This window comes from Balaenoptera physalus (assembly GCF_965194825.1).
Source record: "Balaenoptera physalus genome assembly, chromosome: 11".
NCBI classification, from domain to species: Eukaryota; Metazoa; Chordata; class Mammalia; order Artiodactyla; family Balaenopteridae; genus Balaenoptera; species Balaenoptera physalus.
This window is the reverse complement of record NC_138896.1, coordinates 78,853,360-78,879,265: the sequence shown is the minus strand read 5'-3', so window position 1 is coordinate 78,879,265 and position 25,906 is coordinate 78,853,360. Positions and strand designations below refer to the sequence as shown.

Here is a 25,906-nt window from a genome sequence, read left to right as displayed (position 1 = left end):
GAACTACCACTAAACACTTTAAAGGGAAACTCAAACCACGAAACAGACACCGTCAAGGAATTCAGCAGTGTTCCAGGTGTGTGCCTTTTCTTTTTAGCTAATAAAAATGAATAGTTAAAGCTTTAAAACTAGAAGTAAACTGCACACAATGTTATCCAGAATCTTCAGAGAGTCTATTATCCCTCTCTCTAGATGCTGATACTAGACCATGATAAGCATTTAATAACATACAACCAAAATAACATACAACCATATGACCTAGTCATACCATATAGCAATGTAGCCATATGAAGGAAATACGTTTTTTAATTTAAAGGTTTTTTTTCAGTGATGAATATAATAACATATGTAATGTTTCTTTTACATATTAATCTGTGTGGTCAGAAATCAAATTCTTGAGCGACCTATCATTAAGAAAAATAAATAAGTAACTATCACAGTAACTTTAAAGTACATAATGAAAATTTGAGTCCAGAAAGAAGAGAAATTGAGAAGGGGCAAAAAAGAAACTTGTACACTTAATTAATCCCAAAGAGAGTTTATCATAGAACCCAGGTTGCTGTTAAGGCTTATAATTAAGTTACATAAACAAAGCCTCAAATCTTATGCCTGTTCAACCAAAAAATCTAGTCACATCCTTTTAAAATTCATCTCCTAGTACCCCAGAGCTATATCTAATCTTTATTACTTTCTAACTAGATAGAGGCTAGCTACTTTCAAATCCTCTGCTCAAAAAGGGGAAGTATCCCATAAGATTAAAAGCATGATTAGGGAAAATACTGGTGACAATACAGGGTTTTCAGTCAAATCTTACGCAAAGATCACTATCAATGAGTTTCACTAAGAAAGTCTTTACTGTGTTTGGGGAAAAGGAGCAGGTGCTTCAATCTTCATCACTTTTGTAGTGCTACAAACTATACACTAGTAATTGAAATGTAAGCTCTGTAATACAAAATACTTAATGTTCATTCATCCATTCAACAAATGTTTATTACTATGCACCCTGGACAGGGCTAGGCACCAGTAAATAAGACAGACACTATCTCTGTCCTCATGGGCTTAAAGATTTATTTTATAAATGCACTGAGTCAGCCTTTAGTTCTTTACCTGTGCATCATAAATCCGATGCATAGCTTGATACAACTGGTTCATATAGTTGGAAATAGCTGTAGCATCTTCTTCAAATACACCCAGTAAAGACCTTGTCTGTATAAAATAAAAGCAGTAAGTTTATGTTAACCATTATATAAATCAAGCAGAAATCTTTTTTTCCTAAAAGATGGAAAAATCACAGAATATTAGAACTCTAACAATTCTGAGTTTTGATCTGTTTTCTCTCTTTTGATAGTAATGCCAAGATGCTGGAGTTCTTTATTCTAAATTTCACTTCATTAAAACAGATAGATTTTCCAACTATGTTACACAAACCTTAGAAGGAACAACAAAGGTATATTTTTATGAATTAAAAAGTCTGTAATTAAACTAAGAACAAATCTACAGAATCAGTCAAGACTATATTAACAGTATTCCATGTATAAATATTTTAAATATCTTTTTTCAGGATAACTTAGTACGATTATTTCCCTCTCTCTCTCCCTCTCTCTTTTTTTTTTGGCTGTGTTGGGTCTTCATTGCTACACAGGGGCTTTCTCTAGTTGCAGCAAGCAGGGACTACTCTTCGTTGCGGTGCATGGGCTTCTCGTTGCAGTGGCTTCTCTTGTTGCGGAGCACAGGCTCTAGGTGCGTGGGCTTCAGTAGTTGCGGCACGTGGGCTCAGCAGTTGTGGCGCACAGGCTTAGTTGCTCCGCGGCATGTGGGATATTCCCAGACCAGGGATTGAACCCGTGTCCCATGCATTGGTAGGCGGATTCTTAACCACTGCGCCACCAGGGAAGTCCCTGATTATTTCTCTTTTTCCATAGTCTCTTCTAGTAGTGCCAAATCCCTCCCCATCATAATCCAAAATAACACCATAGTACCCCTTCCCCTCCCCAACATGGCCTGTAAAATGCTAACTAGGTTTTTTCTGAGTGCAGAATTTGGAATCATTTTTCTTCTTCTTTATACATTTCTATATTGTTAGGCTTTTTTTTCCCCCACAATAAGCACGAGCATGTAAAAATTACCTTCACTTTAAGAGTAAAAACTTGTCAGTCAGTAAATGTTAAGACTCAATAAAACGGATCAGAGATAAGGAAACTCAGCATAAAGGCAAAGTATGTTCACCTTTTTATATCCCAAAGGCAGGGTAAAAATTAAATTCCAACAATTATTGAGATAACTACAGCTTAAAATCTAAAAGATGACCTTGTACTTTTATTCTACAAATAGTTAATTTATACCTCAGCCTTAGAAGTTGGTTTCTAAAAATCAACTTATTCCTTAGCTTCCTATTTTCAGAAGAGAAAGCTAAGTCACTATGGTTGTTTTAAAAAGCAGTGCAAAATCATTATGCCAGTATATGAAGTCCAAGTTATCTCAGTCCTCTACTTCCCCATGCCCCAGAAATTTAGATCTGGCAGAATCTTTTTATTTTTTAGCCCTAGTGCCCTACTGCCATTCCCCAAGTGCTATTTTAAGATGTAAAAAAGAAAGCATTATGAAATCTTGTTTCGCTAGTGCCATTCTTAAGAAAAGTCTGCCACTTAGTTTTTTTTTTTCTTCAAAAATTAGCATTCTAATTCAAGGAATAACACATTTATGCAAAAATGTGTAGTGGACTTAAATTAAAAAGATGTTCTTAGCCTCAAACAGGGTTGAAACAGCTTCCTTATGTAAAGCTAATAAGATCGAGTTCAACACTGTATAATGACTGTTTAAAGTTAGCAGCTTACAAAAATGCAATCAATATGGTACCATTTCATTGAATCTATGACGGCATCCACTGTGAGCTGCGCCAGTTTAATATACTACTGTCACAAACAAAACAATGCTGGCAATTAAGCTATGAATTCAGGTTTTCTAATGTCTTGAAGTTTTTACTTTATATTTATGGAAACAGATCTTTGACAGAATTTTTTATATAACTCTCATATAAACACAAAAAAGAAAACACAAGTTGCACAAATTTAATATAACCCGAAAATTTCAACTCTTGTGCGTAATTTCTTGACATAAGAGACACCGCTAGCCATGTTTTCACATCCAATATTATTCTGTGCCACGAGCAGGTGACAAATATTTCTCAGAAGTGCTCCACTTTTATCTCCAATATTTTCTTCCAAATTATTGACACCCAGTCAGCAAGTTTTGATGGCAGCACTTGCTTCATCTTACTAGCTGTCAAAGAAATATTTTCGACAAAAAACAAGACTGATAATCCTTCAAGTGGTTGTGAATTGATTTGTTGGCTGAACATTAAAAGGCTGCACTTGGCCAGTCATGTCACTAGGAGAAGTAACCAAGTGTGTACATTTGCAGGCAATTACAAGTAAAACAACATCAACTGTAAGGGGCATCTCAATATAAGAGATGTCAAAATGTGAATTTAAAAAAAGTACATCTCATAATCTTTGAGTATTTCATATTCTGCCAAAGAGAAAAACCTCCATTTGGGACTGGAGTTTGCCTTCACAGTTCTAGCTTAGATGGATCATTAATAAGACTTTTATCCACATATAAAATCAATTATTTTTTTAAAGATCATATCTTTTCTTACTAAATAGAAAGTTTAATTTTGTTTCTGATTTTCAAAACAATATATAAGCGTTGATAAGGCATCTAGTATAGTCTTAAGATTTCCTACTTCAACAGATGGTATCTTTTGCAGAATGGTATGGTTTGTGCAAGATAATTCTAAAGATGTTTATGTGCAATCAGCTGGATTTGGACTTGCAAATATACCCCTATTTTAATACTTTGTTACTTTAAATTAAAACTAAAAAAGGATAATTGTAATTCAGGGTAGTCTTTCATGACTCCCAGGCTCTAACTTTTTTACATAGCAACTGGCAGGCCATTTTTGACTAGGATCAAATAATCTAATAAAAACATCTCTATCAGGAGCTTTAGAAGTTTTCCTCCTCTTTGTTACTCAACTTCTTGGACTCTATCCTAGATAAATAGTCCAGATGAGAACAAAAATTGATGCCCAAAAGCATTAATCTTAGAACTACATATAAAAGCAAAACTTGGGAAAAACTCTAAAAGTCCAACAACAGGACAGCTATATTAAGTGAGTCAAGGAAATGTGCAACCTTTAAATTTTTTATTCAGTATGTAATAATGTGTGAAGGTACTTAAGCTACAATGTGTAGTTAAAGCCAAATAAAAATCGTTATGCACAATATAATCTCAATCACATTAGAAGGTGTAAGAGAAAAAAAACTAGAAAAAAGAAAGCAAACTGTTAACAGAGATTGCTGCTGGGCGCACGACAGGTAACTGTGCTTTCTGTATCTTCCAATTTTTCTGAAGCAAACTATTATTTTTATAATCAAGTACAAAAATTAAAACATTCACTATCTATAACAGCTGAAGTTCAGAGAAGTTAAGTGACTTGCCCTAAGGTAGAAGGTACTAAGCAGCAGTAATGACTAAAACCCTTTATATCCTGAATCCCCAATCCAGGGCTTTCCATCTTGCCACAGTTTTTCCCCAAGAATTGCTTCCCAGTGTCTTACCTTTCTAAATCCCAGTTGTCCCAATTAATTTTCCCAAGTAAACATTAACTAGTTCAAATTTACTACTTCTAGAAATTGAAAGACTATCAACGTGGCTATTTCATTAAAAATTACCATAAAACTAATACTAATACAGCACATGCTTGTAAAAAAAGAAGCTCAAGTTGTAAACTAATTGTGTGAAAAGTTCAAGAAATTAGATGAGTCAAGAGATTATACCCTCCTAAGTCATGGCTAGGGCACTGTGTATCCCATTCTGAGCAGTGTGTAGTCTTTATGAGCTATAAAAGCGAGCCCAGGTATGAAAAGAAAGGTAAGGCACCTGTTGAGTCTTATAAAATAAAAAAGTAAAATGACAAAAGTACACCTGACCAATACATCCCACAAAATTTTTGCTAAACATCTGAAACAAATGTAGCCTATAACTTTATACTACAGAAATCGTTAAGCATTTGAACTGGCTATTCTGGCAGTCAAAATAAGCCAAGAAGTCAGTTTCTCTTTGTGTCAATATAGGCTGATAAGAGTACATTACCAGCAGGCAACTGGCCTATGAAGATAACTTTCAGCGTGAAGAAAAACAAATCAATTCCACAATCAGAGCCCAACTTCAACTTGGCAATCAAAATTGGCACCACATCCATGGCAGACATATCATACAGGAAAGGGGGATCCAGGCCCTCCCTCCTGTTCTTTTGGAGTCATATTAAACCGTCAAGACACGTGAAATATGTGCAGTTGTAGTTCTAAATGAACAACATTTCAGAAAATTTTCTTCATTCTAAGTGGTAGCCAACCAGCAACACCGTCTTAAATCCCTTATTGTGTAAGAGACAGGCCTAGGGATGAAGTTTCTCAACCCAAGTTACAGCGCCTACCAACGTGGTTTTAACATCGCTCATTTCATTCTTCACTACTGAAAACATCAGTAATGGTTACGTTTCCCTAGACTATCTTAAGCTAGAGCAACCACACTAGCATCATCCCCAACGCACAAAACACAGGGCTTTTATTTTGATGAGTTTATTAGAGCCAAGTCTGCAACGAGGGCGCAGCAGTCGTGGAGCCGCGAAGGCGCCGTCCTCCACTCGGCGTGCGTGGCCCGAGTGACAGCGGCTACACTCACGGCCACGACACTCGGCCGGGAGGCTCTGGGACCCTTGACGGGCTTCGCCGAGGACTCTCCGCACGGGCATATCAACAGTCTTTCAGCATCTCCCCCCCAAAAACTATCCATTTCCTTCCCTAGCGTGGTCGAAATCATTAAGTCTACGGGTCTTTTCTCCTTCTGCATTTTCTCCGAAGAGGTTTTCGAAGAGAAAATTCCAGGTTCGGGATTTACCACCTCACATCACGGCGATTATAAAGCATCTTTTGTCAAATACAAGGGAGCCCCGCGCGCGTACGTGACCGCCGGGCCCACAAGCCAAGGCGGCCGCGGCTCGGTTGCAGCCCGCCGACGTCCCAGACCCCGCACGCGGCTCTCGGCCCAGCGGCGCAGGCCCACGCGGGCCTCGGGAGGGCGGCCCGGCCTCCGCGGCTCGGGGCGCCGCCCGCTACCGGCGGGGGCACTGGGGGCGGAGCCCACCTAGGCCAGGGCTGGCACCTGCGGCCGCGGCGGCGCCAGGCCTGGGGTCGGCCAGCCCCGCTCCTTCCCTCGCAGCCCGCCGCCGCCCGCGCCTCACCTGCGGGCTGTCCTCCAGCGTCTCCTCGATGGGCAGCTTGTCGATCCCCGGCATCGTGGCGGAGGTAGGGCGGCAGCAAAATATGCGGCGGCCGCCCACAGCTCCCGCGCCCGCCCGCCTGCAGCAGCTGACCCCGACCCGCCCTCTCTCGATGGGTCTGCCGCCCTCTCTCGATGGGTCTGCCGCTCTCGCCAGGAGCCAAGGGGCCGCGCTGCCGCGCGGGAAATCCCGCCCCCTTGGCCTGCCTGCCCCGCCTCGCGGCGCGCCCATTGGCTCGCGGCGACGCCCGTCACCGCGACGGGGCTGGCCCGGAGGTTCCTTCACTGCTCTGGGCTTGCCCGCGAGTTTGGGCCTCCGAGGCGGCGGAGGCGACTCTTACTGCGCACCTCCAACACCAGCCCTGCTCCCGCGCGTTTGGTTGTAAATCGTAGGGGACCGTTTTCCCCTAGCAAGACGTGCGTCTTCTGGAACCAGAGCCTCGAGTGAGGACAGCACTGGAGAATTCGGGGCGGTTTGACTACTCCCGCAACATTTTTCGTCAGAGACCATGAAGGAGACCTCCCTGCTGGCGCCTTCTTTAGTTTCCTCAAATTATAACCTTCCCAACCCTGCCTGAAGCGTCCAGTTTCCCCTCTCCAGCAAAATGGTGCTGGCTAACTCAGATCTGAGTGATCAGTTGTGTCGTTAACTTGGCTTTCTGGTAAATTCGTGGACAGTAGACTCCGAAAGATTTTTTTTTCTGAGCACTTGCATATCAGTATATTCAGTTAAAAACATGACTTCGCTGCCAATTCGTCAGTTCTTACCTGGCCTTGAGAGACTGACACGCCACAATTCAGACTTCCATATTTCCTATAAATCACAAAACGTCTTTTTAAAGTCAGGGTGCACTGATTTATTATGCTGGTAACTGATCAGCATTTCTGTTAAAGTTTTGGAAGAATCTTTAAATAGCTTTTTCAGCCTCTAACTTTTTTTACAGGAAAGAAAAGTGAAGCTCTACTTCTAGAACTCGGTCTGGATTAGAACTTCTGCCTCTTTTGTCCATCTCTATATGTCCACATTCCTTAGAGAAGAATCATTATACAGAGAAAATGGCAGAATCACTAGTGTCTTCTAAATATCTAGCCATTAATCCCACCAATCCATCCCATTTTCATTCAAGAAATATAAGAAATGCTGAATAAAGATTATTAGTTGCCCAATTCCACAGATAAATTGGAATAAATACAGGTACAGTGGAACAAATCCAAATACAGTAACCGGAATGGAAGTTACTTATTTTAAACTCAAATACTAGATTTTACCATGATCTCTTGAAGGAAAAATAGAATCAAGTTTTTAAAGTTTTACCAGGTAGACTTGCAGTACAGTTTCACAGAATAATCCTTAGATTTCAATAAACTTTCAATAAGAGCTCTCCCCTTAGATTGTTTATCAACTAGTCACCCGGTAGAAGAGATCTTTAGTTTTTGAAAGGTGGTTTGGAGTCAGTTCTTACAGGATTACTGCTTCCCAGCTGCTTGGATGTACCCGGCATCATACAGATCTCAGCAATACAACTCTGGCCTTCAACATTTCTTGTCTATCAGCACAGTGGCATGCAACCTGGCTCTAAAGAAGGAAGACTTTCAGGGTAAGTAACATTCTTGGTTGAACTGTAATCAGATTATAAGTGAAGAAGAAGAAAGTTAGTGACAATTGATAAGAATCAGGAGTAAGTGACAAGTGAAAACAGTGAAGAAGAGTTATTACATGGTGCAACTGAAGGGGTTAGGCCAGTTAACTTGGCCAAACTAAATAATTCCAATGAAAAATTATCTTAGGTATCTGAATTATCTGGGTGGGGTATTATCATCAAGTTAAATGGTTTCCTTTTTTGTATGTTATGTGCACCTAAACTGTGCAAGGATTCTCAAGAGGCTATTATATTATCAGAGAGAGGCAAGGAGTTCTTGCCAGGCTCAGCTGATTAAAAAACAAAGCAAACAAAAACAGGTGGATGTTCAATTGGGTGGAGAGGCAGTTTAGTCAAATTATAAAGCTAGAAAGAATCTTGAAAGGCTTTCCATTTGGATCCTCTAGCTTTAGGCTACTGTTCACTCTGCTCAACCAGAAAAATGATTGTATTTCCTATTTTAAAACACCTCTAAAACTGCAGAATTGCAGTCTCCTTTGATAACCAGTTTAAGTTTAATCAGCCTAAGTTCTGTACAGTTGACCAAACTCGGTTCCTTTTATACAGGAAATGAGGCTTGTTCAGAGAACGCCTCAAGGGTTACTGGAGACTTATAGTGGGTAGCATAGTAAAAACTGGCCAGCAGGTTAATTTTATGGAAGGCAAGGCAGGATTAAACGACATCCACCAAAGAATTCATTGAGACGTTTCACAGTATAATTTACAACAAAAAGACATAGAGTCTTGTAAGTAGATTTGTTAATTATTAGTCTCCTAAAATTATATTTGATCTTCTTATAATTAAGTTTTTACGTGATACCTCTTGAAGTTCTGGTCTGCGGTATATAATAGGAAAGAGTCCAACAACCCAAATGACACTTGTGCTTTACCTTTTAAAATTATCCCCTTAGGTTAGTGGTTACCAAACTTATGCACACATGAAAGTCATCTGGGGGAGGTTGTTAGAATACAGATTACTGAGCCCAGCTGAAGATTCTGATGCCGTAGGTCAGAGGTAGGACAGGGAATCTCCCAGGTGAATCCAAAGCAGGTCATCCTCAAACCACATGTTGAAAAACTCTATCCAAAATGGAAAATAACCATTTCCCTTTACCAAATAACCTTGTATTTTAGAAAATTTAAAGGGTCAAGTAAATATTTAGGAAAGCGTCTTTGGTTCCAGCTGAGGATGGTGAGAGGAGCACCATTTCCAGAATCACCTAAAGAGCTTGGGAATCTTCCCACTTACAAACATCCCCTGAAAGACTCCATCAATCTGAAATTCTGGGGTAATTCATGCTCGTTTTGAGAGTATAATATATAATGCAAATAATTCTAGATGTTACCTAATAAATCACTCCTTAATGAGACTCACTTTAACAGATAATTCAGCTGTTTTCTTAGCATTCAGCTGAGATGAACCAAATTCAAGAAATGAGTATATTAATTGATATTTTGGGAACCTGAGTCATTCCATCGACTCTAAAACATTTGAACCAGTGGTCGAGTAGGGAGAAGCTGTGGGCAATTGGGGGGTAGAATCAAAAGTTCTAAGGAGTGTGTTCCAAAAGAGGTGGGTGGGCAGCCAGGACCAAGCGATTCTTCATTGTGCCCATTGCAAACCACACTCTGGTCTTTGACCTTAATATCAATGTTGCTTTTGCTCTTTGCCACAGCGTCCTTAGATTGCAAATTTGTGGCTAAAACATAAATCCTTGGAAAGGCAAATTCCATAGCTTCTACTTTCTTGACTGTGAAAAGAATAAAACTTTATTTCTAGGATAATTGTATATGCCTGTTTCTTTTATGGTTGCCTTGATTCGTTTTTGGAAGATGAGGACATTGTAAACTAATTTCTTTGACCAAGCCAAGAACTGTGAAACCAAGCAGCATCATTCCTGTTTCTGTTGGGAGGTGAATAAAAGCATGGGCATGAGCTCATGGACATGGACTGTGGAGCCAGCCTAGCTGGCTTTGAATCCTGGCCTCACTCTTTACTAGTTCTGTGACTTGAGTCAAGTTACTTAACTTCTCTGTGTCTCCCTTTCATCATCTAAAAACTGGGGCTTAATATAGAGAACCTACATGATAGAGTTGGGAAGATGATTAATGAGCTTTCAGAATAGTGCTGGGCACAATAAGCATTCAGTAAAAATCAGCTAAGTATTCTCTTCATTATTTACTCTTAAATATTAAATGTTTCAATGCTTTTAAGGCAGCTTTCATTTTCTTCATTTTCCCCTCTTTATCATAACTAAAGAAGCCAATATTTTCTAAATCAGAAGATTGTCCTCATTGTCTTAGAGAATCTTGATACTATTTTAAATAATATTACCTTTGCTAGTGTTTTATCACTTTGATTTAGGGGCTTTTGTGGTCAAATCAAAAAATTTTTAATCAATAAATATATATTGTGATATTCTGGAGAAATGGTGTAGGTACCAAACCAGCAAAGGCTATTACCCTGTTTTTGTTTTTTGGTTTTTGGCAGTGCGGGGAGAGGAGATGCCCTCAGATTAAAAGATATAAGATCTGCATGACATTCCTACTCCCCAGAAGTTCTGGGGAGCAATAGGCAAGTCAGTGGAGAAGAGGTTGCTCTTAGAGAAACCAATAAGTCCCATGACAGGTTAATCACTGAAATCATTCTACTTTTTATGGAACCACAGAGGGCAGTAAAAAAAAACAGTTACTGAGAATTGATTAAACCAGTACTGTGTATATCATGGCTGGTGCAGAGAAGTCTCAGAGTTAATCAGCATATCCTTCTAAGAACACTAGATGGTGCTCTGAATTTAGTTTTAGGATTCAAACTACCTCAGGAAATGGCTGTCGTCATTCAACAAATATTTATTAGGTAATGAACAAAATATTAAAAATCTCTGCCCTTGCGGAGCTACAGTTTAGTGGAGATGGTAGGAAGAAAGACAATGAAAAATAAACATGTAGTATTAGAAGTATATCATTAGTATATTAGAAAGTGGGAAGTGCTATGGAAAACAGCAGGGAAAATGGGATGAGGGGCAGTTGCAATTTTAAATAAGCTTGTCAGAGTAGACTTCATTGAGGAGGTGACATCTGAACAAAACCTTGAAGGAGTCACTGGAGTGCGCAATGGGGACATCTGAGGAGAGGGTGTTCCGGGAGAGGAACAACCTGGCAGACACCCTAAGCCCTAAGGCAGGAGTGGCTGGCTATTTTGAGAATTGCATAGAGATCAGGGTGGCAGGAAAGGTGTGAGGATTTTGACATCTACCCTGATTTTTGATAAAAGCACCTTTGTTTATTTTTTTAATATTATTTATTTGTTTATTTATTTGTTTTTGGCTGCGCCGGGTCTTAGTTGTGGCTCGTGGGATCTTTTTTCAGTTGCAGCATGTGGGCTTCTTAGTTGCAACATGCGGACTTCTTAGTTGCGACATGCAGACTCTTAGTTGTGGCATGCGGACTCTTAGTTGCAGTGTGCATGTGGGATCTAGTTCCCCTAGCAGGGATTGAACCCGGGCCCCCTGCATTGGGAGCACAGAGTCTTACCCATGGGACCACCAGGGAAGTCCCCAAAACACCTTTAATTGAGGTTGTGATTTGAAACAAATGTTGGAGAAACTGTATAAATTAGTGATATGAGATATCATAAATCATGGGCAAATTAACATTGTCTTAAGTAAACTCAATACTTTATGAGGTGTATTGGTTTAAAGGAAAAATTGCATGAGTGATTTAGCTAAGTCATGTTCTATATACAGGGTCAAAAGTAAAGTCTTAATAACAGAAGACAGTGATTTCATGTAAAAACAGCTGTGTGGTTTTTTCTCTTCCCTTTCTGAATAATTCAGCCCTAAAGCCATTAGGTGTGGCCAAATAAAGTAGGAGTCTATGCAGGGTGGGTAGGCACGGGGGCTCAGAACGGGGTGTTGAAGCCAGCAGGGGCAAGGAGAGCGTCCTCACAAAGGGGCACCCTGGTGTGGGGTGCCAGAGCCCGTGCAAGGTGAGCCCCCTCATCTACATAGGGGGGCGTGAGAGCACAAGATGGGTAAAAACAGCATTTTGGTTGGAGGGGCAGCCCCCAAGCAGCAAGATGTTAGAGCAAATGTGGGATGAGGGTGCCTGAGAGGGCTGTTGCGGAGTCCAAGCATGATGAGGAGGGCTTTTGTGCAGGTTGGAAGCCTACTGCAGGACTTCAGAACACAAGGGGTGTGGAGAACATCCATGAAGAAGGGCAGCCTAGTGCAGGGTCTCAGAGCCCCAGTGGGGTGAAGAAGGCATCCACACAGAGTGCTTGGGTGTGCTGCCAATTTTTCATCAGTTTTTTACCTTCTCAATCTGGGAACTATATTTTAATTCTGAGGTAATTCAGTTTGCTAAATACTTTGTCATTTGTTTATATGATTAGAAATACAGTTTTCAAGTGGTAAACTCTCCTTCATCTCTGTTTCCTCTGTTAATGATGTCATTATCCATTTGGTCACATAAGCTAGAAATATGGGAATCAGGTTCACTTCCTCCCTCTTACTCCCCTCAACAGACACACACACACACACACACACACACACACACACACACACCTATACCTGACTGGCCTTCATTACGTTGCTTTTCTCTGACCTTTTCTTGAAACATCTCTACCTGAAGACATCTCTGAAAAGCCTTCATAGTAACATTGATAATGGTAATAAATGATAGCAAGCAGTTTACATAATGTTTACTATGTGTCAAGTGTTACTTCAAGGGCTTTGCAAGTATTATCTCATTTGATCCTCAATTAGGTACTATAATTATCCCCATTTAATTATAGAGGAAACTGAAGCACAGAGAGGCTAAGTTACATGCCCAAGGTCACATAGTTTAAAAAAGGCACAGTGCTGGAATTTGGACCCAAGTAGTATGACACCAGAGTTGGGCTCTTACCACTCCTCAGCCCTTCTCAGTCTCACTCAAGCGATCTGGGCCCTTTTCTGCTCCCATAGCCTCTTGTGCACACATCTTTATTATATTCTTATATTGAAATTTTGTATTTATTGATTGGTGTTCCTAGAAGAATGAGAATTTTGTTATTTATATTTACAAAAGTACAGAAAATAATGAACCCACATTATTATATTTCTATTCATTGGAGACAATGAATCCACATATACCCATCAGTCCAATGTAGCACTTATCAACATTTTGCAACACTTGCTTCAATTACCTTTGTTTTCTTTCTGGGTTTTCCTGAAGTATTTTCTTTTCTTTTTTTTTTTTTATAATATAAGATTTTTTTTTAATTTATTTATTTTATTTATTTATTTTGGCTGCATTGGGTCTTCTTTGCTGTGTGCGGGCTTTCTCTAGTTGTGGCGAGCAGGGGCTACTCTTTGTTGCGGTGTGCGGGCTTCTCATTGCGGTGGCTTCTCTTGCTGCGGAGCACAGGCTCTAGGGGCACAGGCTTCAGTAGTTGTGCTGTGTGGGCTCAGTAGTTGTGGCTCACGGGCTCTAGAGCGCAGGCTCAGTAGTTGTGGCGCACGGGCTTAGTTGCTCCGCAGCATGTGAGATCTTACCGGACCAGGGCTCGAACCCGTGTCCCCTGCATTGGCAGGCGGATTCTTAACCACTGCGCCACCAGGGAAGCCCTCCTGAAGTATTTTCAACCAAAACCCAGACATTCTGAAATTTCACCTGTAAATACTTAAGTAGAATCTCTTTTAGAAGGGCATTTTTAAAAATATAACCATAATCGCATTATCACACTGAACAAAATTAATATTAATGGCTACCTTCTTGATCATGAGTTTCTTGAGGGCAGAAATCATTTCATCCCCTGGTTACCTAGTACATCCCTGATACATGCTGGAGTTTAATAAATGTTTGTTGTGATTCAAAAGGTTGTTTCTAAGTTGATAAGAACCATGACATTTATCCTCCAGAAACAATGTTATAAATAACAATCAGGTTCTCAGGTTAACTGACAACTCTCATTTAATCTACAATGATTAGATTAAATGGCACTAATGTGTAGGCCTGAGCCCCTGGGAGCCTTAAATCCTAAACTATTTTATCTTTGATTTTTGAGGCTGGGGAAATCCTGAGTCTAATTTAACCTAGCCCTGAGTTTTCTTGTTCCCACTGTCAATCTGGGGAGGACATAAAGACAAGGGCTAGATTGGGTGGGAGTGTTCATTGGTAAAGATTTCTTAGAAGGAAATATGGCAGAATCCAGCAAAAAATAATATATTCTTTTTTTGCATAATAAATTCTGGTTTATTTTTGGATGATAAAGAAATAATATATTCTTCAAAGAAACTTTTTCATGGAAATACTCCTGCGTATGTGCTAACAAGGTAGTCATTGTTTGTTATAGTTTATTTATTTATTTATTTATTTATTTATTTATTTATTTTTATTTATTTTTGGCTGTGTTGGGTCTTCGTTTCTGTGTGAGGGCTTTTCTCTAGTTGTGGCAAGCGGGGCCACTCTTCATCGCGGTGCGCGGGCCTCTCACTATCATGGCCTCTCTTGTTGCAGAGCACAGGCTCCAGACGCACAGGCTCAGTAGTTGTGGCTCACGGGCCTAGTTGCTCCGCGGCATGTGGGATCTTCCCAGACCAGGGCTCGAACCCGTGTCCCCTGCATTGGCAGGCAGACGCTCAACCACTGCGCCACCAGGGAAGCCCTGTTATAGTTTAAAAAATTAGAGACAAACGTAAGTGCCATTATCAGGGTTATAGTTCAATATATTATGGTTCTTCCACTTGATGTAGCACCAAGCAGCTGTTGAAGAATGAGGTAGAGCTGTGCGTGCTGATGTCATGTCATGTCAGTGTGGGGGAACCACATTGCAGAATAGCATGTGTGTCTGACTCCATGTGGATAAAAACGTGTGTGCATGCATCTACTTCTTTATGTCAAGGCATTCTAAAAAGACAGGAAGGAGCAGCGTTAAACTGTTAGTAGTGGTGGCCAGTGGGTTGGAGAGTAAAAATGGGGTAGAATTGAAGGAGACTATCATATTTTACTCTATGTACCATAGTATTAAATGAATTTTTTTTAAAATAGAAATGTATCAGAGTTTTAGATGATTTTATATCAAATTTTTAAAATCAAGGGCTTGATATATGCAAGGCACTATACTGAAAACAATTTTGACTGATCTGAAAGTGTAAAAATATGAAACTATACTCTTGAAGTTGAGAAGAGCAAAGCCTAAAATGTTTTCTAAATGTTATAAATAGAGTGAACTTATTCTACAAATCTTTATTTAATATCTCCTGTTTGATGGGCACTGTGAGCGGTGCTGGGAGAGACAGAAGTGTGTGAAATAGTCCCAACTCTCCTGAACCTTGTAGCCACTGGGAAATATACCATGTGTCTCAAGTAACAATGATGGCTGAGGAGGGCCTGAGGAATGACAAGAGTGTCACAGATATGAATTGTGCCTCAGGAATTTTAAATTTTAAGCTCAGATTTTAAAAATGAATCCCCCATCTCACTTTTTATTGAATTATAGTTTCAGAATGTCATAATGTCTAATTTGTGGATTACCCTGGAGTCATACATAAGTAGTTCATAGAAAACTGGGAATACTTTTACACATTAAAAAGCAATGGCAACAATAGTAAACACACAGAATTTACATTGCCTGTCCAGCTTACAAATGTCAACTCTTCCTGACATTAGAGGAAGATGATAGTCCCATCCATCCATCCATCTATCCATCCATCCGTTTATTCACTCATTCAACAAATATTTATTGAATGTCTACTTTAGCATTGCTCTAGAAGATACTGTATGTGTAATAGTAAAAAATATTTTATTTTAGAAAACACATTTTAATATTTAAAAATACTGAGGGTCTCAAATAGAACAGTGTAATTCCTGTGCAAAAGTAAGGGGCAAATGTCATTAAAGCTTTGCTTATTGCATTTCTTTCTTATTATGCTCACAGGCTGATTTTATTTCTTATTATGCTATGACTGGTTTATAAAAATCTCTGCCAAAACACCTAACACATTGGGCATTTTTCCTGATAGTTAATGATTTGGGACTTAATTGAAATACATAATTAGAAAATAAATGTTAGCAAAGCCTGAGTTGATTTACAAGTTACTAAAGCAAAATAAAACATAAACCTCTCAACTTTTACTTCACCTTGAACATGTAGATGTTTAAAATATAGGCTGTCCAATTTTACAATTCCTAAAGTCTCTTCAATGTCAATGTGTCAGGCTTTTATTTCTCATCTCAAAATAATTGTTGAAAGATATTGAGGATTGATCATAAGCAAGGTTTCACAACCTTTTTCTTTCTTTTTAACTTTTTATTTTATATTGGAGTATAGTTGATTAACAATGTTGTGTTAGTTTCAGTTGTACAACAAAGTGATTCAGTTATACATATACATGTATCTATTCTTTTTCAAGTTCTTTTCCCAATTAGGTTCACAACCTTTTTCTTAATTCATCAGTACACTTTGATGTTTATATTATGAGATCATTGGTGAAGATGTTACAGTGGCCATTAATTGATAAAATCAAAAGAACAGGGAATTTGGAGACGGAAAAGTCAAGGCTCTGCCACTGCTATTTGGTGACTTCTGCAAATTACAACTGAACTCTCAGTTTGTTTTCTCAACTACCAAATAGTGGAGGATTTATTGAAGGATTAAACACAAATACACTAAAAATGCTTTAAAAGCTATAAATCACTGTAGATATTTTGTGTTGTATTCATTATAACATTACTCTAGATAAACAGCACTTATTAGAAACCAACAGTAGACATTATATTAGTGGTGAAACACTATTCTCATGTCAGGAACAAAACAAGGATGTCTGTTTTCGTCATCACTATTTTCAACATTGTTCTGTACTTCTAGACCAGCATTGTCCAACAGAACTTTCTGCAGTGATGGCAATATTCTCTGTCTGTGCTGTTCAATATAGTAGCCACTGGCCACATGTGGCTACCTAAATGTAAATAAATTACAAGATAATTAAATTTGAAATTTAATTGCACCAGCACTTGCCCTAGCCACATTTCAAGTGCTCATTAGCCACATGTGGCTAGTGGCTACAATATTGGATAGTGTGAACACAGAACATGTCTCTCATTTTGGAAAACTTTATGGGACTAGAAGTTCTATTTGTTTACAATTATAGAATAATGTTTAATTATAATCACATATCTATCCATCCACCAATCTATTTTATTTTTTATGCATTTTAAAGTTACAGACATCAATATACTTCTCCCCTAAACTCTTTAGCATGTGTATCATTAACTATAGTTGAGTACTCATTTATGCTTTAACAGATAAAATTTTACATACAGTGAAGTGAATAAATCTTAAAGAGTATTAATAAATATTGACAAATGAATACATCTGTGTAATCCAAAACCTAGCAAGATATAGAACATTACCATCACCCCCCATGTTTCCTGATTCTTCTTCCCATTCATTCTCCGCCTCCAACCCCAAATTCTGATTTTTTCAATATAAACTAGTTTTGTCTGTTCTGGAACATCACATAAGTGAATCAAACTTCATGTATTTTTTTGTATAAGGCTTCTTTGACTTATAATGTTTTTGAAATGCTTTTGAAATTCATCAGTGTTGTTCTGTATATTGATACTATATATCAATACCTTTATATTGTGTAGTTGTATTCTATTATATAATTATACCATAGTTTATCTGTGTTCCTGTTGATAGACACCTAGTTGCCAGTTTGGGCTATTATCAGTAGAGCTTCTGTGAACATTCTCATGCAAGTCTTTTTGTGGACCTGTTTTCATTTTTCTAGGAATGAAATTGCTGGACCATAGCATAAGTATATGTTTGTTTGTTGCTAATATATGGGATTAAATTGATTTTTGTATATTTACCTTTGTAGTATGACTTCGCTAAATTCACTTATTAGTTTTAGTAGCTTTTGTAGATTCTTAAAAGTTTTCTATTGTAAACAATCATGTCATCTGTGAAAAGAGACCCTTTACTTCTTCCTTTCTGATCTATATGATCTTTATTTCTTTTTCTTTCTTTATTGCACTGGTGTTCAATAGAAATGGTGAAAGTGACCATCCTTGCTTTGTTCCTAATCTTAGGGAGAAATTCAATATTTCACCATTAAATAGTATGTTAACTGATTATTTCTATAGATGCCCTTTATCAGATTGAGAAAGTTACTTCTAATCCTAATTTGCTGAAAAAAAATTTTTTTAAATAAATTTATTTATTTATTTTTGGCTGCGTTGGGTCTTTGTTGCTGTGCGCGGGCTTTCTCTAGTTGCGGTGAGCGGGGGCTGCTCTTTTTTGTGGTGTGCCGGCTTCTCATTGAGGTGGCTTCTCTTGTTGTGGAGCACAGGCTCTAGGCGCGCGGGCTTCAGTAGTTGTGGTACATCGGCTCAGTAGTTGTGGCTCGCGGGCTCTAGAGCGCAGGCTCAGTAGTTGTGGCGCACGGGCTTAGTTTCTCCATGGCACGTGGGATCTTCTCAGACCAGGGATCGAACCTGTGTCCCCTGCGTTGGCAGGTGGATTCTCAACCACTGCGCCACCAGGGAAGTCCCAAGATTTTCTTTAAATGTTTGATAAACTTCACTAGTGAAGTTATCTGTGCCTGAAGTTTTCTTTGTGGGAAAGAATTTGATAACCAATTCAGTTTCTTTAATAGGTATAGAACTAGGCATGTTTTCTATTTCATGTTGTCTCAGTTTTGGTAATCATATATTTTTCAAGATACTTGCCTATTTCATGTAAGTTGTTGAATTTACTAATATAAAGTTGTTCATTATATTCTTTTATCTTTTTAATGTTTGCAATTTCTGTAGTGATATCACCTCTTTATTCCCAATATTGGTAATTTGTGTTCTATCTTTTGTTCTTGACCAGTCTACCTACAGTTTCCCCCTTCCCAGTTTTTTTTTTTTTTTTTATTGGAGTATAGTTGATTTACAATGTTGTGTTAGTTTCTGCGGTACAGCAAAGTGAATCAGTTATACATATACCTATATCTACTTTTTTTTTTTTTTAGATTCTTTTCCCTTATAGGCCATTACAGACTATTGAGTAGAGTTCCCTGTGCCCAGTTTTTTTTTATGATGGAGCTTTTTAGATAAATTATCTAGGGCTGTATAAATCACCCAAAGCTTAGTGGTTTAAAACAGTAGTATTCATTTAATACCTCTCACAGTTTCTCTATGTCAGGAATTCAGGAGTGACTTGGATACCCAGTCCTGTCTTGGAGTCTCTGTTAATATTGGGATCAGGTGTCATTTGGGGCTTCAGTCACCTGAAGGCTTGAGTAGGGCTGGAGGATTCACTTCCCAAGTGACTCATTCACATAGCTAGCAAGTTGGTGTTGACTATTGACAGGAAACCTCAATTCCTCTCCATGTTGGCCTTTACACATGTCATGGTAGCTGGCCTCATGTGCTTGCCAATCTTTGATTGTGAGGTTATATTTGCTTACTTTTAATCTGTGGGAATCCTGTGGACCTAAATTAGGGAGGCTTTCTTCCAGAGAGAATTTGGTCAGCTTTTGCCAGGAACCATTATCGAAGTGGCCTGAAGTAAGAGAGTTCAGTTCGGTGCCCCCTGCCCCCGCCTACTGCTAGCCTGAGGATTAGAATCCTGGTTTCAGTGATACTAAGGATTTTTCCCTTGTGGGTTACCTTGTATTTATCGTTTGTTTACTGATCAGTGTTCCCAGTTCTGATTTCATTTCTTGGTTGTTGGGTTTTTATTGTTTTGTTTGGTGAACAAACAACATTTCCCTTACTTATGGGGATCTCAGCAACGTATTTGAAGGTATATTTTACCCAGGATCTAATTGTTTTGTAGTTGAAGGGTCTTTCAAGGAATATGGTCCAGCATATTGCTAGAACAGAAATATCCCATTCACTCTCCAGTTTACTTCAAGTCTGGCTTTTTCCTTTACCCTCCAGTTTGCCAAGGTTTACAGTAACCCCCTTGTTAACAAACCTAGTGTATTTTCACTCAGCCTCTCAGCAGCATTGACACAGCTGAGCATTCATTTATTCTTTCATCTAGTATGAGCCGAGTACTGTTTTGGATGCTAGAATGAACAGAACAGACAAAAATTCTAGAGATAGGAAACAGGCAATAAACAATAAACATAATAAACAGATATATAAGGGACTTCCCTGGTGGTCCAGTGGTTAAGACTCCATGCTTCCACTGCAGCGGGCATGGGTTCGACTCCTGATCAGGGAACTTAGATCCCACATGCTGCGCTGTGCGGGCAAAAAAAAAAAAAAACCAAAAACAAAACAACAACAAAAAAGGATATATAAAAAGGCAAAAGGTAGTAAATGCTTTTAACAAAAATTGGAGCAGGGCAGAGGGCCTCAGGAATCCTGAAAGAGAGGTTGAAATTTTTAAAGGGGCAGGAAGAGTAAGCCTTATTGAGAAAATGATATTTGAGGAAATACTTGAAGGAGGTAACAGAGTAGTCCATGAGGATATGTGAAGGAAGAACATTCTAGGTAGTGAAAACAACCAGTGTAAACTGCTGAAGCAGGATTGTGCCTGTGTTTTCAGGAAGAGGTCCAGTGTAGCTGGAACAAAGTGAGCATGGGAGATGTAATAAGAGGTAAGATCAGATAGGGAAGGGGGGCTGGCAAATCACGTCAGAGCCTGTAGGACACTATAAAGACTGACTTTTACTGAGATGGGAAGCCATTGTTTTGAGCGGAGTTATGATATGAACTGACTTTTTTTTTTCTGCCACACTGCACGCCTTGCAGGATCTTATTCCCAACCAGGCAACCAGGGATTGAACCCGTGCCCCCTGCGGTGGAAGCACGGAGTCCTAACCACTGGACCGCCAGAGAATTCCCTGAACTGACTTGTTTTTAAATGATCCCTCTGGCTGCTTACTGTGTTGATAGAAAACCATAGGAGATCAAGGATGGAAGCAGGAAGACCACTTGAGACGCTATTGTAGCCATCTTTCTCCGTGACCCATTTTCCTCTCTTGGGTCACTTACTGTATCTCCAGTTTTTTCTCTTGCCTTACTAGCTGTTTCCTTCTCTAGTTCCTTCTCCAGCACATCTTCTCCAATTTCCAAATGTTGGAATACCTCAGACTTGGTCCTAAGATCCTTCTTGTATCTAGGTCCATTCACTGGTGATCTCATGCAAACCTCTAGCTTTTAATGGCTTTAATACCTATGATTTATGCTGGTAATGCACAAACTTAAGAGATTCAGCCCGGAGCTCATACTCATAAACCCAGTAGCCTCCTTGCTATCCAAACTGGAACTCTTCACTTCTCACCACACCTTTCCTCTCCTAATCCAGGCTTTCACACCCCAGTAAATGACACTATATTTGCTCAAGCCAAAAAACAGTCATCCTTAATGCCTCTCTTTCCTTCATTTCCACCAGTCCATCAGCAGGATGTGTTTTTCTATCCCTGAATGGATGAGCTATTTCCTCCACAATGCTATGTGTCAAATAACTTCAAAAATCTCAATGGCTTAAACAACGAATATTTATTTTTCTCACTCACAATACTGTAGGTCAGTTGGTGTTTGGCTGAGTTTGCCTGGGCTTGGCCTACTTGACTGCAGGCCGCTGGATGGGTTGGGGTCTGTGTGTTCATTCTGGGGCTCAGGCTGAGGGGCAGCAGCTACCCCAGGGAGGACCACATGGTGATGTCAGAAGCTCAGGAGGGAAAACCAATCATGCTGGCACATTTCAACCTTCTGCTCACATCACTTCCCATTGGCTGAAGCAAGTCACATAGACAAGCCTAAAGCTAAGGAGTGGGAAGTACACTATATCCACTATGAGGCCACAGCAAGGGGGTGGCTATATAATATATTATGGGGATTGAAGAATTGGTACTAATTATTCAATTACTCAGTCTCCCACAACCTCCTGAAGAATTGTACCTCTCCGCAAATCCACTATTAGCCATCATCTCTTGCCCCAGACAGCTATCTCTGTTTTCGTCATACCTAGAACAATGCCTCGCATTAGTATATGCTCAGTAAAAAGGTATTGAATAAACAACTCCCAACTGATCTTCCTGGTTACACTCATCACTCTTCAGTCTCTTTCTACGTAGCAGCCAGGGTGGGGTTTTAAAACCGTAAATCCTATCTGTGATATAATAAAAAGAAATATATTTGATCTTTGTCCCAAGTTCCAGGCACACAGCTACTAAATTTCTTGGAATTTCCTGAGTAATAAGAGTGATAGGAGCATCTTTTATTCTAATGACACGACTCTTGGTGGGTTCTAGATAGCTTCAAGATGGGGGCTGGTTGCCAGAAAGACCAAACCTAGATTAGAGGCTTGTAACTTTCAGCCTCACCTCCCAACCTCAGGGGAGGGGAGAGGGGCTGGAGATTGAGATCAATCACCAATAGCCAATGATTTATTCAGTCTTGCCTATGTAATGAAACTTCCATAAAAACCCCTAAAGGACAGGGTTCAGAGAGCTTCCAGGTTGGCGAACACATTGAAATGGTGTTCACTGGGAGGGTGGTGTGCCCAGAGAGGGCGTGGAAGCTCTCTGACCTTTCCCCCATACCATGCCCTATACATCTCTTCCATTTGACTGTTTCTGAGTTGTATCCTTTATAATAAACTAGTAAACATAAGCAACATGCCTTCCTGAGTTCTGTGAGCCATTCTAGCAAATAATTGAACCTGAGAAGTGGGTCGTGGGAACCCCAGATGTACAGTCGGTTGGTCAGAAGTACAAGTGGCAACTTGGGACTTGCAAACTAGTTTCTAAAGTGGGGGTAGTCTTGTGGAAGTGAACCCTTAACCTGTGGGGTCTGCACTAACTCCAGGTAGTTAGTGTCAGAATTGAATTGTAGGATACCCTGTTGATGTCTGCAGAGAACTGGAGAATTGCTTGGTATGGAAAAACCCATACACATTTGGTGTCAGAAGTGTTGTGAGTAAAAACAGCTCAGACTCTCATATTAGTCCCAACTTAAAACCCTGCCGTGGGTTCCCTTTGCTCTTGAACTCCTTACAATGGTCTTTATAAAGGCATCTATTATCCAGCCAGGCCTGGCTCTCCAAACAATAGCATCTGGTACCACTCACTTCCCTCTGGCTAACTGCCCTTTTCTTCCTCAAATATTCCAATGCTTTTCAGCTGCAAGACCTTTGTACTTGCTGTTCCTTCTGACTGGAATGCTTTTTCTCAAGATCTTGGCATGCTAGCTTTCTCTCATCCTCAGCTTCAGCTAAAATATCACCTCCTTAGAGAGGCCTCCCTGACCATCAATACTTAAAGACCCTCTTCCCATTCCACCCCTACCCCTGTTACATTTCATCACCATCACCTTGTTTATTCCTTTCATTGAGTTTATCACTCTCTCAAATTACCTTGTTTTGTTTATTACTAATCTCTAGCACCTAGAATGGTGTCTGGCACAGGTTAAGTGCTCTATAAAAATTCATTATATGAGTATATGAGAAAACATTTCCTCCACATTTTAAAAGAAATTCTTTGCTATCTTTTATTTCCATCTACTCATCCATATATAAAATGTTATAAGTCCAGATAAAATCAACTCAGGAGAAATAAAAATATTGCAATGTTTGTGTTCGTAAAGAAGAAATTGGGGACTGGAGTAGCTTCAGCATGTTGTGGCATCCTTGAAACTTGTGCCTCTAGGGCACTGATCTGTGGGGTTGAAGGTCTCAGTGAGGCCTCCTTCCACCTCCCTTACCTGACTTACCTTTTTTCTTTTTCCATTCTCATCCCTGGTTAATGTATGAGATTATTTACTTATTTACAATTATTGTTTGTTGCCTGTCTCCCCACTCCCACCCCCACTGTGAGCTTCATGGGCACATGAAGGCAAGGATCCTATTCTGTTTTTTCTGGTACTCAGTAGATGTTCACCCAACTGTGGGATGAATGGATGAATGAATGAATGTTTCAAAGGAGAGAAAGGAATCTGGGAGGTCCTGAATCAGTCTCTTCCTCCAAGCCTTCCCAGAGTAAGGTCACCCTCACCATTGCACAGTCTACACCCCAAAACACTACAGGCAAAACCTCCACAAGGTATAAAGGTTTTACTAGTTTATTCATTGTCAGAATGGCTTTACTTGTATATTTATAAGTCTATCTTGTGTGCCTGTTAATGTTTTGTTTGTGAATCGTTTATTCACTCTAGAGCTCGTGTAAGGAGGAATTTAGCTTGGTATTTATGACATTGTGATAGCAAGTGACATTATGATAGGGCAAAATCTGATGAAGTTGAGCTCAGTCCTGTAGAGACTGTTTCCTCTATTGACACAGACTACTTTTCCTCTTCCCACAAGAAAAGCCCAGCAGTTGTTTAAATGCTGGATAAAGCTGAGCACTTAAATTTATCATCAAGAAGGTATTGGAAGAAGAGGAGTAGGAGAGTACAAGAACTGAAAGTGTCACAACCTTGGTAGGAAGTGGCCACTTCAAAATCTTCCCAATTAGCAGCTGTGTTTCTCTTTTAATTTCATGTTTTCTTAGGATGATGAAATTAAAATATTCTGTTCTTGGTTATTTTTCACAAACCTTATTGTCCTCATGAAAACCCTCCAGTCCCTCAAAATATCAACAGAGAGAAATTTTTCTTTAAAAGATGCAGTAAACTATGTTTTTTTTCTTTGAAACAACTATGATGGGAGAGAAATTCTTCCTTTAGTTTGAATAGTCATACTTTTTAGTTGCTTGGAGGCAGTTACATATGAATCTTCATATAAACTTGTATCTCTCTCATTTAAAAGAAAAGATGAAAGAAGAGAATTAGCTCATTAATTATTTAAAATACTTGGTGCAGCTGTTCCTTATGAATTAATCCAGGCACTTGGAAGACAATTAAACTCAGTGTTAATAACATTGCAAACCTTTTCCAGTATGCTGCACTCCAAATACTATTGTGTTTTCATTGACAACATTCACTATTACATATGCATGTGAAAAACAGGCCTTTTCATCAGAATTACTATAATAGCATTAAGGGATTATTATTTTTTCCAATTTCTTTGGAAGAAAATTCACTTAGATTATTTATTACTTGACTGCTCTCCTATCTTGCCTGTATTAGGTAACTGGAGTTCATGAAAGTATAAACTTCAGAATAAAAAGCATGATTTTATACATTAATGATTTCAAATAAAAGAGGAGTGCTAGTCTGTGCATCACTTCTTTTCGAGAAAGTTAAGTCTGTATTCTGCTTAGGAGAGATAACACTTTTTGTCCCTGTAGGTGGCCCCCCTGGTGTAGCCATTAGTTGCTAATTACTTGCAAACAAATAAACAATTAACTCCTGGAGCTGCTGGCTGGGCCAGTGTTCATTGACATGCTAAAACTTTCTAAGACAGGATTTTAATTAGTGACGTTCTAAATCCAGCCCCCATCGTCAGCGGAGCCATAAGGTAAACTGCAGGAAGGTCCAGCCCGGTACACGTGGGGCCGAGGCAGCCAGGGAGGAGTGGAGAGGCCAGAGCTATAGCTCTGTGCAGCCCACACGAGGATGTCTCCCAGCCTTCAGGAAGGTGCTCGGCTCGGGAAAAGCAAACCCTCGCCCTGCTCCTTTTCAATTGAGAGCATCTTAGGACTGGACCAGAAGAAAGACTGTGTTCCATCAATGAAACCCCACAGGCCCTGGGCAGACACCTGCGGCTCTTCAGGTAAGCCACAACGTAATTTTAAAAATTCTTTGTTAATTCGTTTGCAATGTTTAATTTGGCCTTTTTTTCATACTACATAGACTTAGAGGAAAAACTGCAATTTCATCCAATTACATAATTGAAGAATCTAGCACTTTTAATGCCTCCAGCTGAGTCCTATGGGAAATAAAAAGAACATCGGCCTTAGATCCAAGTGGATATGAAGTTCACCCACAGGAAATGCCAAGAACCTTCATTTTCTTCAGAAGATCTCTGGGTTTATTTGCCACATCAGATA

General features: G+C 39.5%; 1 protein-coding gene across 6 annotated transcripts in view; it reads right to left on the bottom strand.

Moving 5' to 3' along the window:
* APPL1 (adaptor protein, phosphotyrosine interacting with PH domain and leucine zipper 1) overlaps positions 1 to 6,520 on the bottom strand; it is a 36,387-nt gene extending 29,867 nt beyond the window's left edge. For 5 of the 6 annotated variants that reach the window (XR_014250555.1, XM_082412218.1, XM_082412221.1 and 2 more), the window contains exons 1-2: positions 6,308 to 6,501; positions 1,108 to 1,206 (exon numbers count right to left, since the gene is read on the bottom strand). Coding sequence is in view for 5 of the 6 variants with exons in the window: in XM_082412218.1 (XP_082268344.1) it covers positions 1,108 to 1,206; positions 6,308 to 6,361 (153 nt within the window). In the remaining variant the exon portion in view is untranslated. Of the gene's footprint in view, positions 1 to 1,107; positions 1,207 to 6,307 lie in introns of all 6 variants that reach the window. The other variant, XM_082412219.1, reaches the window with a different exon arrangement.
* Between the last annotated feature and the right edge of the window lie 19,386 nt (positions 6,521 to 25,906).